This window comes from Bacillus rossius, chromosome 2, assembly GCF_032445375.1.
Source record: "Bacillus rossius redtenbacheri isolate Brsri chromosome 2, Brsri_v3, whole genome shotgun sequence".
NCBI lineage: Eukaryota > Metazoa > Arthropoda > Insecta > Phasmatodea > Bacillidae > Bacillus > Bacillus rossius.
In genome coordinates, this window is record NC_086331.1 from 127,206,265 (window position 1) to 127,222,756 (window position 16,492).

At 36.2% G+C, this 16,492-nt stretch overlaps 1 protein-coding gene and 1 non-coding gene across 2 annotated transcripts in view; both read right to left on the bottom strand.

The window, feature by feature from the left end:
- LOC134528984 (cell adhesion molecule Dscam2-like) overlaps positions 1–16,492 on the bottom strand; it is a 98,295-nt gene that overhangs the window by 54,350 nt on the left and 27,453 nt on the right. The window contains exon 4 of the mRNA XM_063362652.1: positions 14,566–14,826. Within this exon, the coding sequence (XP_063218722.1) occupies positions 14,566–14,826 (261 nt within the window). The remainder of the gene's footprint in view (positions 1–14,565; positions 14,827–16,492) is intronic.
- Trnav-cac (transfer RNA valine (anticodon CAC)) lies at positions 6,126–6,198 on the bottom strand. Its single transcript has one exon. It is a non-coding gene; the product is annotated as a tRNA-Val (tRNA).

Below are 16,492 nucleotides of genomic sequence, written 5' to 3' on the forward strand. Positions count from 1 at the left end.
GCTCTCAATTTATGCAAGGATAGAATTATAAATTGACATTTAAGGCTCTGGTAACCATTAAATAAAACTTACTTAAGTGATAAAACCATTAAACAATTATAAACAATTAAAATTAGATACATATTTTGATTCAATTCAAATCACTGTAAAATAAAAGAACCAAAATAATTTAGTAAACCACAACCTGTTAAGGCTTCACCACATCAGTCGGTTTAGGTTATTTGAGTTCCATGTTACTATATTCGATTTAAGGTCATTCCTAAGGACATTTTACTATATAAACTTTGCTTAGTTTACTTTATTACAAACATTTCCTTCATGCACATGCTACAAGTATAGACTATGCATTAGAGATCATAAATATTTGATTGACCAACTGTCAGGTACCTTTTAACAAGTTCATGTAATCTTTTCCTACAGCTGAGTAGTAGTAAGTTAAATTCTATAACCACTCATTTAAAAATATTTTTGTCTAAAACATTGGAAATAAGCAAAAAGCCCCAAAAGCTCAACATAGGTATCGAGTGAAGCCAAGGCTTACGCTCCTCTTTATTAGTGCAAAAGAGCACGTAATGAACATATTGTTGAAGATTTCTTAGTTATGGCTGGCTTTGATCGTTCATGATGCTTGGGAAACCAAGAAACACGTTTGGAGATTCCTCTAAATAAATGTAGACACCAATGTAAAATTAAAATAAATAAATGTAACACTAGTGGTTTTTAGAAGCTTTTTTTGAGATTTTATTACTCTCTGAGGGCACTTTGGACTCTGTAAGATCGTTGGGGTTGTCACCTCTTTGAACTACGCTACTTTTCGGCTCTAAAAACCTTTGTGGTTTCTGCGAAGAGTTCCCTGTGGCGCTTTTGCTCTACTTATTTGCAACTGATCCTTATCTTGCATTTTTCTATACAGAGTGAGACTGTTATTTACTCCAAACACAAAAAAAAAATTGGTTGTCTGTAAAGTCGGTTTACGGACGATAGTTTAACGTGACAACGTCATAACAAAACATTGATGAAACGATTGCATACTTTTATGAATAAAATTGAATCCTTTTTACTAAATTATCACCATTTTGTATGGATACAAAGAAGGAGTGAAATGAAATCTACAATTTAACTGATAAATGTACTTTTATTTGCCCTCATTAATTCAAATATTTTATTACTTTAACGAAGAGATTATTTTAACTATAACTTTTATAATTGTTAACTATTTAACTTCTTCCAATCTGTGTTATTCTGTTAAGGATAGGACGATGATAGGAAAAGTAGGAAACGAATGGGAGTGTTTCAAGTTTGATGTGCCTCGAAAAAGTCAAATGTATGGTTGTTCCAATCGAGTGGAAGAGAAATAGATGCGGCGCAAGCGTACAATGAGCGTAACGGGACACAGCGTAACGGGACAATGTGTGTTACGGGACACTTTTTTTGTGCGTGCAGCCGATGTTCATCGATTTATTAGACGTTGTCACGTCAAAATATATGTATTTAGGGTTAGCATAGTTTTTCCCTTCTATTCGATTTCGCACAGCTCAGCTTATTAATTCAGTCTTTTAGTATTTAACAGATTTTGCTACTGCCATGTAAAATAACTAAAATTATGTTTTATTTTCCTTTTTTTCCGTTTATGATTTTATATACACATAATTTCCCCTGAATCCAAGTTTTAATTCCCGTTTTGATATTATTTAATTTCTTTTCACCCGGCAAACGCCAATTTTATTTTTCAAGTTGAATATAACAATTTTTCCCCGCGTTCTGGTGCAATGTGAGTGTCACGTTGTATGTGGAGTAACAACATTTTCACCCAATGTGTTTGTATTAATAAGCGATCAGTAGAGATCTGCAAAATTCGCGGTTTCGATGGCCTTCAGGATAGACTGCACATACCCCTGTACACTCGGGCAAATAACGCAAGTTCATTGGTTGTTGACTTGTAAGTCGTCTCAGCTGGTTTGTCTGTGATTAGATCCTTCTTTGCTTGAGGGTTTATAATTGGTTTAGATTTGCCAAGATGAACAGTAAGCCAATAGCAAAATTATCTAAGCGGTATATGTGTTAGAATTCTAGCCTTTCACCGAATGAATCCGCGAATTTTGCAGGTCCCTAGCGATCAGGAAAGCTGGCTGCAAGTGAACCAGGGATTTTTTGGGCCATGGCTTCGTGCAGCAAGTCTGTGTGGTAGAGTTCGAGCAAACCAGATCGTCGGATGGGCCATATTTGCATGTGAACTCGGTGTACGTGTGTTCGTCCGCCATTTTCCCGCGCAGTAATTTGGGATGAGGTTGTACTCGTGCTGGTACCTACCGTTTCGCGGTGATATTTGTCGCACTTTGCGCATTCCGCCACCTGGTGGAGGCTGCAGTGAACTAGTGTCGGTCTGTAGGAGTTTCCCGAAAAGGATTTTACCCATCAGTTTAAAAATTATAACATTTCACCTAATAATAATACATTAAAAAAGTTAAATTTTCAAATAGATGATGGCATATACAAACAAAAATTATGAAAAATATTTTGCACAGTAGTAAAAAAAATTTTCAGAGAAAATATTTTTCTCAAAGGAACAGAACTTGTATCTTGCTCGGTAAGGATTTCCATGTTTCCATTGTGAAAGGCGCCAAGTTTATATAAAATCATATATCTGCAAATCTCTTCCAGTTTTCATAATAATTTATTTGTTTTAACTATGTTTACTTCTATGTAATAAAATTAATTTGGCAACATAAAGTTTATCAAAAAAAGTCATATATTTAGTATTGTTTTAGTTGTTTGTATATTTCAAAAAATATAAATATATGTCGTCAAAAAACAGACTATTTCCATGAAAATTCGCATTCACGTAGCATGATTTATTTTTACGTGTAGATTGAAAAAGTCCAAGGGAAGCACCAATCAAACTTGAGGAGTTCATCTTGACGCGTGGCAAACACTTAAGAGCACCGCGCGCGCGCGCACGGCCAAGGAATCAATCGCACGGCTGAAGACAAGCGAGAAGCGCGCACGCGCTGTTGCCACGCGTCTCGCCGCCTGACGACTTGGCAGCGCAGCGGGCGGAAAGAAGGCGTCTCGTGTTCACGCGCGCGTGCGAGGAGCCACTCCGTCACGCTCGACTGCAGCGCTTCACGTGTGGCGGCTAAACGTGCGATAAAAGAAATAACTGCCTGGAGGGGGGGGGGGAGGCACCCCTTTCAAGCGTTTATTTCCTGCGCTGAAAAGAACCATAAAGCCCGAGCTCCATTAAGTTTTTATCGAGTGATTTTTATATCGCCATTAAATTTTCCAATCTTCTATAAAATAAAATTTATTTTTGCGCTCTTTGAATGATTCCTTAAAATGGGTAAGATTGATTAAAAATAATTTAACGTACATACATGATGTAAGCTTTTGGACATATGCCATTGCTAAGCACATGTATGTCTGTAGAAGAAAACTACAAAAAACCAAAAGACAAAAAACACAAATTAAGCAAACAATTGCTGTTGTCAAAAGGATATATACACCACATAATATTCCATAACAGAAATATGGTCAACAAACAATGAAAAAAACAAAGATAAATTGACTAAGAGAACGAAAACACCCCTACAAATGATGAATTGAACCCCAAAAAATTCAGTTGAAACGAGACAAAAAAACAACAAAACGAAAAGACGAAACAAAAACAATAGTTTACAAAACAGAAACAAGCCAGCACAACAGTTGAAACGAGAAAAAAACACAACAAAACGAAAAGACGAAACAAACACAATAGTTTTCTAAAACAGAAACAAGCGACGTTTCGGGAACTGCTATCTGCTCCCGTCCTCAGGCAGAGACGCACATGGTACGAAAACACAGGTGCGACTCTTTTGTTGTGTTTTTGTCTCGTTTCAACTGTTGTGCTGAATTTTTTTGGGGTTTAATTCATCATTTGTGGGGGGTTTTTCGTTCTCTTAGTCCATTTTTCTTTGTTTTTTCTTTTTTTGTTGACCATATTATTGAATATTATGTGGTCTATATAGGCCTATCCTGTTGACAACAGCAATTTTTGCTTCATTTGTGTTTTTTGTCTTTTGGTTTTTTGTAGTTTTCTTCTACAGACATGCATGTGCTTAGCAATGGCGTATGTCCAAAAGCTTACATCAAGTCATGCACTCCCATTGCACAAATCTTTCAAAGATAACAAACTTAACTGTTGGTTTACACTGTGTTTTGTTTTAACAGAAAAACCACGAGAATTGGCAACAAAGATCACACAAGAACAAGCCAATATCGGCTGATGTCAAATATTACGTGAGTAGACGGTAACAGATAATTCCTTGGAAGGAATCAAGTCTGAAAACAAATTACAGCACAGACGAACAGAGTGGGCTGACAACGAAAAGCCAGTTGCAAAACAAGGGAAGTTGATAGAGATGTAAAACAACTTAAAAACTTTGGGCAACAAAGCGACGCACAGATGAATCCAGTAATGAAACGACAACACGGATGAACACAGTAGGTTTCTATGGCGAAATATGTAAAGGAATTTTACATTTGACATCAGCTGATATTGACTTGTTCGCAGTGTGTTTATGTGTACCTTTGGTTGTCAATTCTTCTAGTTTTCTCAGACAACCGTGAAGTATGTCCATGGAAATTTTTCGAAATCAATATTTATTTTGTAGGGGCCCCCGTACAACGTTTTTTAAAACAATATGTGACCGTTATGGTCTCGAAACGATGTGTTTCGTTTCTGAAAAGTCACGGTCGTGCCCAGTGAGCAATGCACGTAGTTTTTAAAACAACTGCCCGGGAAATGTTTCGAAAGAAATATTTCCTTAGTGGAAATTTTAAACGAAATGTATGTGGCAGACGTCTCCCCGAAAAAATCGTTATTTAACACCTACACGTGTTGTTGCATGATTACTGGAGGCGAGATAGTATGTTGAATATCGACCTAATCGAAATAACACCGAAATGGAATTCAGTACTTCACACAATAAAGATCTGCAGGACCAAACACTAAATGCGACGGAATTTGCCTGAAAAACCTCAATTTGTCTATTAAAATGTAAAAATAAATTTGTTAACATTTAGTATAGCTATTTATTTTGAAAATTTAACATTTTGAAAATTTGAAAATTAATTTTGTCAATAGTGTATAGTTTTGTTCTATGTGTACTGAAAAGTTATTTAGTAAAAATATATTTTAGTTATTATAACTTAATTAACCATTACGTAAATAAATTAAGTCTTCTGATCTATCATAACTCATAAGGAATGGAAAATTGTACTTTCAATATCCTTTATTAATTTTCCATTGTTATTTAAGTTATTGTATTAATAATAAAATGCCAGAAGTTAAAATAAATTTTTTTAAACTATCTAAGCACCACAGAGAAATGTAAACGAGTGTAAGCGATCTAATGTCATACTTTCCCACTGGGCCACTGCTTAACATGTTCTGAGGGTTAAGAAGCTCCAATAATATGGAATCTTGTTTGGTACATAAAATTTGTAGTATGCCAAAATTTGAGTAATTATATAATTATGCACTATGTTAGTGTAATGTAAAAAATTCATTGAAATAAAAATAGCAACGAAATCTTAAATTTTGTTTTACGAAACTGAGCAAAAAAAAAATCAATAAAATCCTAGCACCCTTGTGCTCATCCAAATACTATAAAAATGTAAAAGTATAGTTAAATTATTTAGTAGATATACTATAGTTGTTGGCGTATTTGTACTCTGTTGTCCATACATTTAAAAATTAATGCATGTGGTATGTAGAAATTAACCATAGAGGACAGTTAATTTTACTTCACCATTTAGTAAATTTACACAAACAATGAACATGCAGATTTGTACTTCTACCAAATATATAATATATATGTACACATATATACATATAAAAAGAGAGAGTAGTTTCTAGGTGTTAATAATAAATGTGTATTTGAGAGCGATTTTTAAGTACGAATGTATGTATGTATTTTTAATATTTTTAATGAACACATAGCGTTTGATAGTTCTAACACACTATGGCTACACTTTTAAAATGACGTAGCACCTATCGCCTCTACCACCAAACAATACACATTTCACTGTGTGTACAAAAATAAGGAAACTTTTTCCGCTAACAGCTAAGAAAAAACCTTGGAAACTGTTTCCGCCCGGGATCGAACCGGGGACCTTGTGCGTGTGAGGCACACGTGATAACCACTACACTACGGAAACGATATATCTGATAATCAACTTCAATGGTGTGATTTCGTTCTTCACCGTGGAACTACTATATTTACCTAGACAATAACATTTACTTCACACACAGCAGTATGTTTGTTAGAGCATCTCTTTAAACACTGTCATAATATGTCATCAGTAACAAAGCGAAAGTAAACATAGTATAAATTTATAATAATAACATACCTTGTTATGATCTTATGACTGTCTATGACTCTGTTGCTTTATTACAACTAAATTATAATAATAAAATGATCATGAGTGTGGTGCTCAATAACCTAGAGGGATAACATAAATACTTCTAAGAACGTGAGTGATAAATTGGAGTATCTAATACATTGCCTATCGTATAACAGTTTAGCGTCTTAACCTCTCCACCTTTGTGTACACTGGTAAATAATAAAGTAATAGGAATACCATTTACATAACAACGTGTCGAACTGGTGCCATATTATCAGTGACATAATGTAAGTTGAACAAGTTTTTATCAACATGCATATGTATTTTTGCAGTTATTTGGTCATTGTAAATGTATTTAAACAAATATCATGAATTTTTTACGTTGACTTTAGTGTGACTATACAACTATAGTGCAGTCAAAACAAATAGCACACTGTTTAATATAAAAGGGTGTTACATTTGAACATAATCATACAAATATATCAAACAGAATTTTATATTTTAATCTGTCAAAACTAATAAAAACTGTACTATAAATTATATTAAACATTAATTTTATTGTGCCTGCAAAAAATTGTGCATGTTAAAGCTAGGACGCTGACAAACTCAACAAAATAGCTTATATATATATATATACATTTATTTATTCTGAAACGAAACACAAATAAATATAATTACATAGCAAGTAAAAATTGAGGCTAATGACGTCGGTAAAAGTCCGCAGTTTCATAAATATCGCAGTGGTTTGTCGTAAAAAGCATATCCTATGTTCGGCTGCGTTATTTTCGTTGCATTACACTCCGCGTCTTAGGTTTTTTGATGCTGTGCTAACTCTGTGTGAGTTTTTTTTTTGTTCATTGTTTCGTTCTGAGCTGTCTGCCCGTTATATTATTTACTGTATATTTTGTACTTACATTTTATTCAATTTTCGGTTATTTTTCATATTCTTTATTTACAGACACAATTCCATTTGCGAAATTTGGTGTCCAAGGACTCTGCTGAAACTCTTATGTTTTACAAGAAGCTTTATGATTAAAGACAAAACCTCAAGATTTTTAAACTGCTGCACTGAACCACGCCCTGACATAGCCCACACATTCCTATGCATGTGTGTTTTCCACTGGAAAGTTAATACTTATCAAAAAATAAACCTTAACAAATATATTTATTCGCATTAAAGAATACATTATCAACCATTATTCATTTACAGATTCAACAAAATTCTTGATAACATCAGTGCTAAATCACTGAGAATGTGACTTTAAAATAGTCCTAACGCCGACTGGCTTATAACACAGTTTGCCCTACCTATATCAAAGAGAAGAAATCATATCATGTCTTATCTATAGTTTTCTCTGATCTCACTGTGCGTGCGTGAATAAAGTTCATTGAAGGACACCCAGTCTTATCGACATGAAATTTCTCAACTCAACCCAGACGTTGGAAATATTTAATTTATTTTCTTATGGTTAGTAAGCAAAGATAGAACGCATATGACAAAACAAACAGTGTGTATGTATGTGTATATATATATATATATATATATATATATATATATATATATATAAGAATCAGAACACTAGCAGCCATACAAAAAATATGTGAACGAGTATTTCAGTACTCGCCAGTGATGTATATACTAACCTCGGTAACGAGAAGATTAATGTGTTCTCATGTTGCAAATAAACTAATAATACGAAATTCAGACGTGAAGTTAAACGTATAATTCTTAAAAATAATGCCGAGCGTGATAAACACATGAAATGTATTCATTTTGGGAAAAAGGTAAAACATTTTCCCCCTTTCTAAAATTTAACTATAATTTTGTTCAACAAAACGATAATAAACTAATCAAACCGAATAAAACTCAACCCAACCCAGGCTAGGATAGGCTATTTTTTTTATTTCCTACAAATTTTCTCACAGTCAGTGCATTTGATCAAAGTCAGTGCATTTGATGCGCTTTGGGAAGTTTCGAAACAGTTATGATACATTGATGTCAGCTTTTGGACATACGCCATTGCTAAGCACATGCATGTCTGTAGAAGAAAACTACAATAAACCAAAAGACAAAAAACACAAATTAAGCAAAAATTGCTGTTGTCAACAGGATATATACACCACATAATATTCCATAACAGGAATATGGTCAAAAAACAAAGAAAAACCAAGAAAAATGGACTAAGAGAACGAAAAAAAAAAAAAAAACAACTCACAAATGATGAATTGAACCCCAAAAAAATTCAGCACAACAGTTGAAACGAGACAAAAACACAACAAAACGAAAAGACGAAACAAACACAATAGTTTTCCAAAACAGAAACAAGCCAGCACAACAGTTGAAACGAGACAAAAAGACAACGAAACGAAAAGACGAAACAAACACAATAGTTGTATGAGTGGTGTGGAGTCTTCCCAGAGAATTTTATGGTTATTTTCCCATGTATGTTCAGCAAATCTGGATTTTAGGGTTTCACCCTTCTTGCAGTTGTTTTTGTGTTCTTTGATTCGGGTGGTTAGAGATCTGCCAGTTTCACCTACGTACATGTGGCCACATTCACAGGGGATCTGATACACACAGTTGTGGGTTTGTAATTTTTCTGTTGCTGGTTTCACCTTGGTAACAATACTTTTAATAGTAGATTTATAACGGAATGCTGTTTGAAGTCCATATTTGTTTCCCAGGCGTCTTATTTTTTCTGAAAGCCCTTGAACATACGGAATGACTAGGGTTCCGGCCGGTTTCTCGGTTTCTGTGGATTTGAGTGTTTTGTTGGATTTCATATGCTGATTGATGGTGTTGACAGGGTAACCATTGGCTATGAGTTGCTTTTTTATATGATTGTGTTCAACCGCAATAGATTTCTCATCAGAACAAATAATCTCAGCTCGGTTGGTTAGTGTGTGAATTATGCCAGTTTTTTGTTGTTTTGGGGTGGTGGGATGCAAAATTAAGGTATTGGCCTGTGTGCGTAGGTTTCCTGTATACTTTAGTTTCCAGGCTGTTGTTTTTTCTGCTGACTAGTACATCCAGGAAAGGAATGCTACCATTGGTTTCTTTTTCATAAGTGAACTTTATTGATGGCCTCAGAGAGTTGAGGTGGTTCACAAATTCCTCCAAAGTTTCAAGTCCATGTTGCGACAGTGAAGGTGTCTACATAACGGAGCCAGATTTTAGGAGGGCTATTACTTTTGCTAAGTACTTCTTGCTTAAAGTTTTCTATAAATATACTAGCCATAAATGGTGAAAGAGAAGAGCCCATTGCCATGCCATCGGTCTGTTTGTAGAAACTATCCTTGAACTGGAAATATGTCGTGGTGATATAAAAGGTAATCATTTCCATGATGGATGGGATTGGTATTATAGTTCTGTCCTTTAGAGTTGGATCAGCCTCCAATTTGGCCTTGACAATGCTGAGTGTTTCAGCTACTGGCACATTGGTGAAAAGGCTTTGGACGTCAAAACTCACCAGGGTATCATTGTTTTCTATTTTCAGTGTTTTGGCTATAGATATAAAATGATTAGAATCTTTGACAAAAGTATCTGTCTGTTCTGCTAGTGGCTCAACAATTTTCAGGAGATATTTTGATAGTTTGATAGCATGTAACATCGTTTGATTAGCCTTCCCAAAGTCACGTGGTAAAATATATACGGGTTCGTGTTGCCACACACGAATCCGCCATCTTGAATATCTGAAGTCACAGCCTAGCTCGACTAACGCCAAGAGGTTTTGCTGAGTCGCTTTGGAGGCGCAAACTACTGCTAGCCACCTGGTGCTAAATTAACAAGATAGCGCCCCAGAAGTCGTCAGTTTTGTTCAGAAACATTCTGTATGTATGTATAGTTGAACGTTAGTTGTGTAAAGCTGTGTATTGATTCTAGCAATATTTCCCTGCACTATCACAAGAAAATGAATAAATGAATGTGATGAATTTCAAGAGAGCTCTCTAGAGACGGATGAGGAATGAAAGGGTAAAATCGAGTAGCATAGGAATGGAATGACAGCACCCTAAAAAACGCCTTGACTCAGGGAAACGTCAGCCACGTTTCAAACTTCCACACAATTCCAGGTTTGTCCCCGCCGAATATCGAACCCGGATTGTCTTGGGGACCGATGAGTTATGTTACTACTCAAACATCGTTCCCTTACAAAAATTAAAAAAAAAATGTGATGGGGACGTGAGTGGGGTGACACATGAGCAAAACACAATGTAAAAGTGTTATCTTTAAAAGATTTGTGCAATGGGAGTGCATGACTTGATGTAAGTTTTTGGACATTTCTTAGCAATGGCGTATGTCCAAAAACTTACATCAAGACAATGTAAAAGTGTGCAGTGTCATTTAAAAAGGCCAGAATTATGACTTTTAGACACACGGTATTTCGCAATTTACAAACCTTTCAAGATTTTTAAAAGTTTTCTTTTTACGAACAACATTTTTGGCCTTGTGATTTCATTTACAATTACCACAAAACCCTTGATAACATCGATTCTTAATCACTGAGAATGAAACTTTGAAATACGTAGTTCAAACAGCTGGCTTGGAACACAGTATGCCCTGCCTATATCAAAGAGAAGAAATCATGTCAGGTACTGTCAATATTTTTTCTTTGATCTCACAACGCTTCCGTGAATAAAGTTCATTGAAAGACACCCAGTCTTATCGACACATTAAAAATTCTCAACTCAATGCAGACGCTGGAAATATTTAATTAAATTAATTTTATTATTGTAAGTAAACAAAGATAGCACGCACATGACAAAACAAACTGTTATTAAAAGTATATATAATAATTGGAACATATAGTAGCCATATAAATAAACAATTTAACATGTGGGTCCATCAGGTTTTTTTGTACAGAGGAAAAAGCTAAAACGAGGGTTTTCACGGACTTTCAATAGGAATGAAAGATTTTTACACGCTTTTGTAAGCATTATAGGGACACCGCAAAATGATTGTGTCATGACGTAGGCGCGCTAGGCTAGTAGATGCGAAGTGATGAGTGATGCGCCAGGCATTGTCCTTTTTAAGGCCCGCTTACCACAGTCCAAACCAGTGGATGGTCCGTGTCCTTATCCTAATGTGAAGGACGGCTCATTTTCGCGCGGAGAACTGAGATGTCCGATGTCCGAGTGTCCCGAATTCTAAAGTAATCACTAGAGCGCAGTTATATGTTTCTAAGCGCGATTTTCAAACGGGAACCAGACACTCAAATATCGTGAGTGTTCTGTTGTTCTATGCTATCACAGGACAATTATTGGGACAAAAAGTTCAAGTTGACCAATGTATTCGGACCGTCACCCACACAACGCATGACGTCAGAGGGTCACGTGGACCAATCAGCGACCAGTGTCCGTCGGACATTGTAATTTTAGACCGGGCCTTTAGCGCTCGTGTGCCGAGTATGGATTGTATTGGGTTCGGAATAACGTAGATACCTACTCGTTGCTCATAAATATGTCATGAGTTGGGCCAGTCAGCATGACCCTCGCCTCATGAGAGTGACTTATGAGTAGAGACCGGAAAAATTCGCGGGGTCAATGACCTCCAGGATAGACTCCACTATCCTCTACACACTCGGGAAAATGCCAACTGTTCATTGGCTGTTGACTTGTGAGTCGTCTCGACTGGGTGGCCTGTGATTCGACACTTCTATGAGTGAGGGTCTCTAATTGGCCCTCAGTCCTCCAGATTAACAGTGAACCAACGGCAGAAGCAGCACTAAGGTATAATTATTTGAATTGTAGCATTTCACGAAATGAATCCGCGAATTTTTCAGGTCTCTACTTATGAGCCACTAGAGAGACTCTGAACTTTCATTCCTAACTGGTGAATTTTGGCGTCAAATATTTCTCCGTTTTACAAAAAAGTAAGAATATAATAATTTATTTTTGTACGGTATTTAATATATTGGCTTGGTTTGATGGAAAGGGCGTACAGATAAAATGGCTGTCTTAAGCGTGTATCTTATGGGTTATTAAGTTTGGTGTTGGTGTGAGTTTATTACTTAAAGCATTGAAGTGCAAGGCTAATCTTGCATATTCTGTTAACAAATCGATTCCGTTTTATTTACTAGGTTTTTTTTTTACTTTTTATGAACTATACAAATAAAAATTGTCAGTTTTTGAGGTTTTGGTCAAACATAATCAACATTAAAAATTAATATTTTTTTAATATAAATGTAGATTTGTCTAGAAACTACACAGAGTGATACTATATAGTAAAAAATTATTTTTATAACTATCATTATTTTAAAATTTCAAGAAAAATATTTGCATAATACCAGAAATTTTTAAAAACCGAACTTAACTAATTTCGTGATTATGACCTTCGACGTTGAATTGCAAACTGTGCGAAAATAATTTTGTTGGTTTTTTTTCTACTTAGGCTATAAGCGCATGAAATTCCCCCCCCCCCCCCTTTTTTTTTTCCAAAGATATTTTATTTTTCTAAGAAAAATTATTTTGGAAACCAATTTCAAAATGGTGGCCGTTGACATAGACAGTTATAAAAGGAAAATAAGTAGTAATTTTTTTTAAATGTAAATTGTTTTGAATGATTATATTGAGGGAAAATCAAAATCGACGCGGAAGCCGATGCCAAGATTAAAGTAATCGCATTTTTGAGATTAATGCGATCCTCTAAGGAAGGAATATTAAATACTTTGCTGTCGAAATCAATGACCGAGTTTACGGCCTACCAGACATCATTCCTGCCATTTTTAAACTTTTCAGAAAGCATATGCCACTTATCAAGCGTGTGCAGTTATATTTTCTTTGCATGTTTTTATACTTTTTAAGAAAAGTCAAAATGTGACCGAATTATAAAAAAAAAAAAAAAAGTTTGCTAACGGGTATAAAATCCATTGAGCTTGATCAGACTTGAATTCCATTTTTAATAACTTTTTTGTAAGAATTGAGAAATTTATAAACTGTTATGCCGTGTCGTATCGTAAAGCTTAGCGGCACTTGAGAGTTTTCGAACAACTCATTGGTGGGGATTGCACATAATAGTGAAATAATGATAAATAGGATAATCATGTGGAGGTAGATTACCTCAGTATAGTGAGTGCTCAGATGCAAGCACGATCTACCTCCAATATTAAGTGGGTGCTTTACCACTTGTTCACCAACATACTAGTTATGCTTTATTAACATGTCCTGTTTTTGTTGTGATTCATCCCTTTGTTGTACTGGACTGCTTCCATTTAGTTGACTTCTATGTATTTTGGCCTAAAGTATGTTTTCAGGAGATATATCCTTCCTATATAAGTCAATTAAATTTTTTTAAACTAGTAATTTGTGAACATTTGATTTGAAACCTTAAATAATTTAGTGACTTAGAACGAAAATGTTTTCAGGCCGGTAGTTTAGTCCTTGTTTACTGACTGCTGTATTATTGTTACCTTACTTACCTTGTTTCTTATCGAACCGGGAGATTTAAAGAGTCTAGAGGGAGGAGATCAGCTTAATGTTCATAATTTATTCCTCTTACGTCATCGTCCATAGTAAATTTATTTTGTTGTATTATCCGCGGAAAACTTTATTTCAGGCATGTTCAATTACAAGCTTCGGTGTTATGTGCAGTGGTTGAGACAACATTCTGAACCAGATCTTAGTGAGATAATTCCCATACACGTTGTCAAGATTTTATGGCTGGTGTCTGGTGAATTTATTTTGTTTATTAGCACTGCGTAATTAGCTAAATTAATATTTTTCCCCTTTTTTTTATTTTCAAGTCAGCACTATACGGAAAAAAATAAACGTTATTACATTTTCATCCAACTTTATAAATACTATGTATTCGAGCATTGAAAACATATTTGCTTAAATTAAAACTGTAAACTAGCTTTCCAATTCAAAATTCCAGTTGTTTTTTTTTTATTGTTTAAAACTAACAAATGAAATTTTTTCAAAGTGGTGTTTTCCTCGATAATATTGCTGAAACGTGTGTTTAAAGTATGTTTAATAATCTTTATGTTTTGTCAGTTAATTCCAGTGCTGTTCGGAAAGCGAGCGTCGTCTTTACAAGCGGCGGCCGGCAGCGCCGCTTTAAAACAGCGCCAAGGCGCGCGAGAAGACGGCGGCGGCGCGTGCGCGCACGCCCGAGCCGGGGCGAGCCGGGGCGAGCCGGGGCGAGCCGGGCGAGCCGGGCGAGTCGGGCGAGGGGCGGGCACTCACCCAGGTGCAGCAGTCCGAGCGAGGCGACGGCCAGAGCCCGCCACATCGGTGGAGCTCCCGCCGCGGGCGTCCGGCCGAGCGAGTCTGAGCAAGTCGTGACTTGTCGCGCGCGCGGGTAGGGGAGGGGCGAGGGGAGGGGGCGTGGACAGAGGGGAGGGGGCTGCGCGTGCACGTGCCGCGCGGAGGGGAGGGGGCAGTCGTGTGCGGCAGTCACGCCGCGGCCTGTCGCAACCTGCGTCGCGCGCGGCACCCAAGACGCGTCTGGCGCACGCACTTGGCTCGCTGCGTCTGGCCTCTTCGGCGGCGGCCGCGCTGTGTACGGCGCCGGGCGCTCTCTCTCTCGCGCGCTACCTTCATCGATTCTCGGGAGCTGGGGGCTGAGTGCTCGCCGCCCGAGAGACTTCCCGCAGTGCTCCGCTCCGTTCTTACGTCTCTCTCTCTCTCTCTCTCTCTCTCTCTCTCTCTCTCTCTCCGCTCCGTCTTCCCACCCCACCGCTCCCCTTCACGTCCGCACATTTCTTTCCCCGAGGAGCGTCTTCCCTGATCACTAATCTCCGCAGAGCTCCCAACTGAAATATTTACTGCAGGAAACAGGTGTTTACCTGATATCCTGATAATCTGGCATTCTTACATTTCACCGCGAATCTTATCTCGCTTTTCTCAACTCATCTAGTCAATATATATTATTTGAATCTCATATTTTAACACACAGATATTTTCATGAACGTTATCAGATCTGCCGGATATAGAAATACCTAAGTACAGGTTTAAAAAAAAAAAAATTGAGGGAAAATTTTACAGTGTTCCGATCTCAGTTTTTGAAAATGTACGACTACATTAATTAAATATATACATCGTTTAGAGTTAAGCCGTAGCGAAACACCCGCCACTTTATCGAAATAAGTAATCTAAGTAAAAAAAAATTGTTCTGATAAAATCATCTTGATTTCGTTATTTTTAATGAGCTGTTGATGGCACCGGCCAGAAAAAAAATTTACGCAAAACGAAAATATATCTTTAAATTGGCGTGTTCTGGGACAAGCTTAAAGAAATGTCGGTCAAAACGCAAATCAGTTTTTATTTGTTGTTTCTTTTTATTTGGTAATTTTTTGTCACATGATAGGAGTAGCGAAATTTTTTCTTGTTTTTAAATTAATTAAGGCTGTTCATGTTCCCGTCGTTCCCAGCCATGACCTTGACGAATGGACTTCCCCTCTGACATCCAACATGACTTAAAATTAAGGATGAAGTATAATATTTGATAACCAGCCCGCATTCGTATTTTTAGTCACCGGTAAATAGTTTTACCTTAAATTTACGCAGAATACTAGTCACATACTATCCAAGGACCTTAGGGTATTAACAGGTATCGAAATAAATATTTTATATTTCTATGTATTATTTGTTTGTAGTTTTACACTAATTTATATGGCAGCAAACTTATGTTAGTGTATTTTTAATCCTGCACATGTTCATGCTTTTTTTTTTTTTTTTTTTAACTTTGCGTTTGTTAAAAACCACCACCCAATATCAAACGTACAACTGCTATAATATGGTAAGTATGCCATGGCTGTTGGGGTATTTTATCTATAATATGCCAATTAACATATGCAACGAATATTTACGTATACACAGATTATGGCTATATAAAAAAAATTCTTCAGAAAATATTTTTTTGCTATCTTAGCTTAAGTATTTTTTTTATCTTCATTTCCCTACAATATTAATGGTTTTAATGAACTAAGAGAATTCTCTTTAACATCGAAAGAACGACGAGTCTATTGCCAGAGAAAACAAAACAAGCGTCACATAAATTTTAGAAATTTACTCAATATGTTGGCACAAATTTGGTTATTGCAGTTTTTCTATAAATAAAATATTTAACTTATACAATGACATAAGAGTGTTTATTTAGCTTAATCAAGCG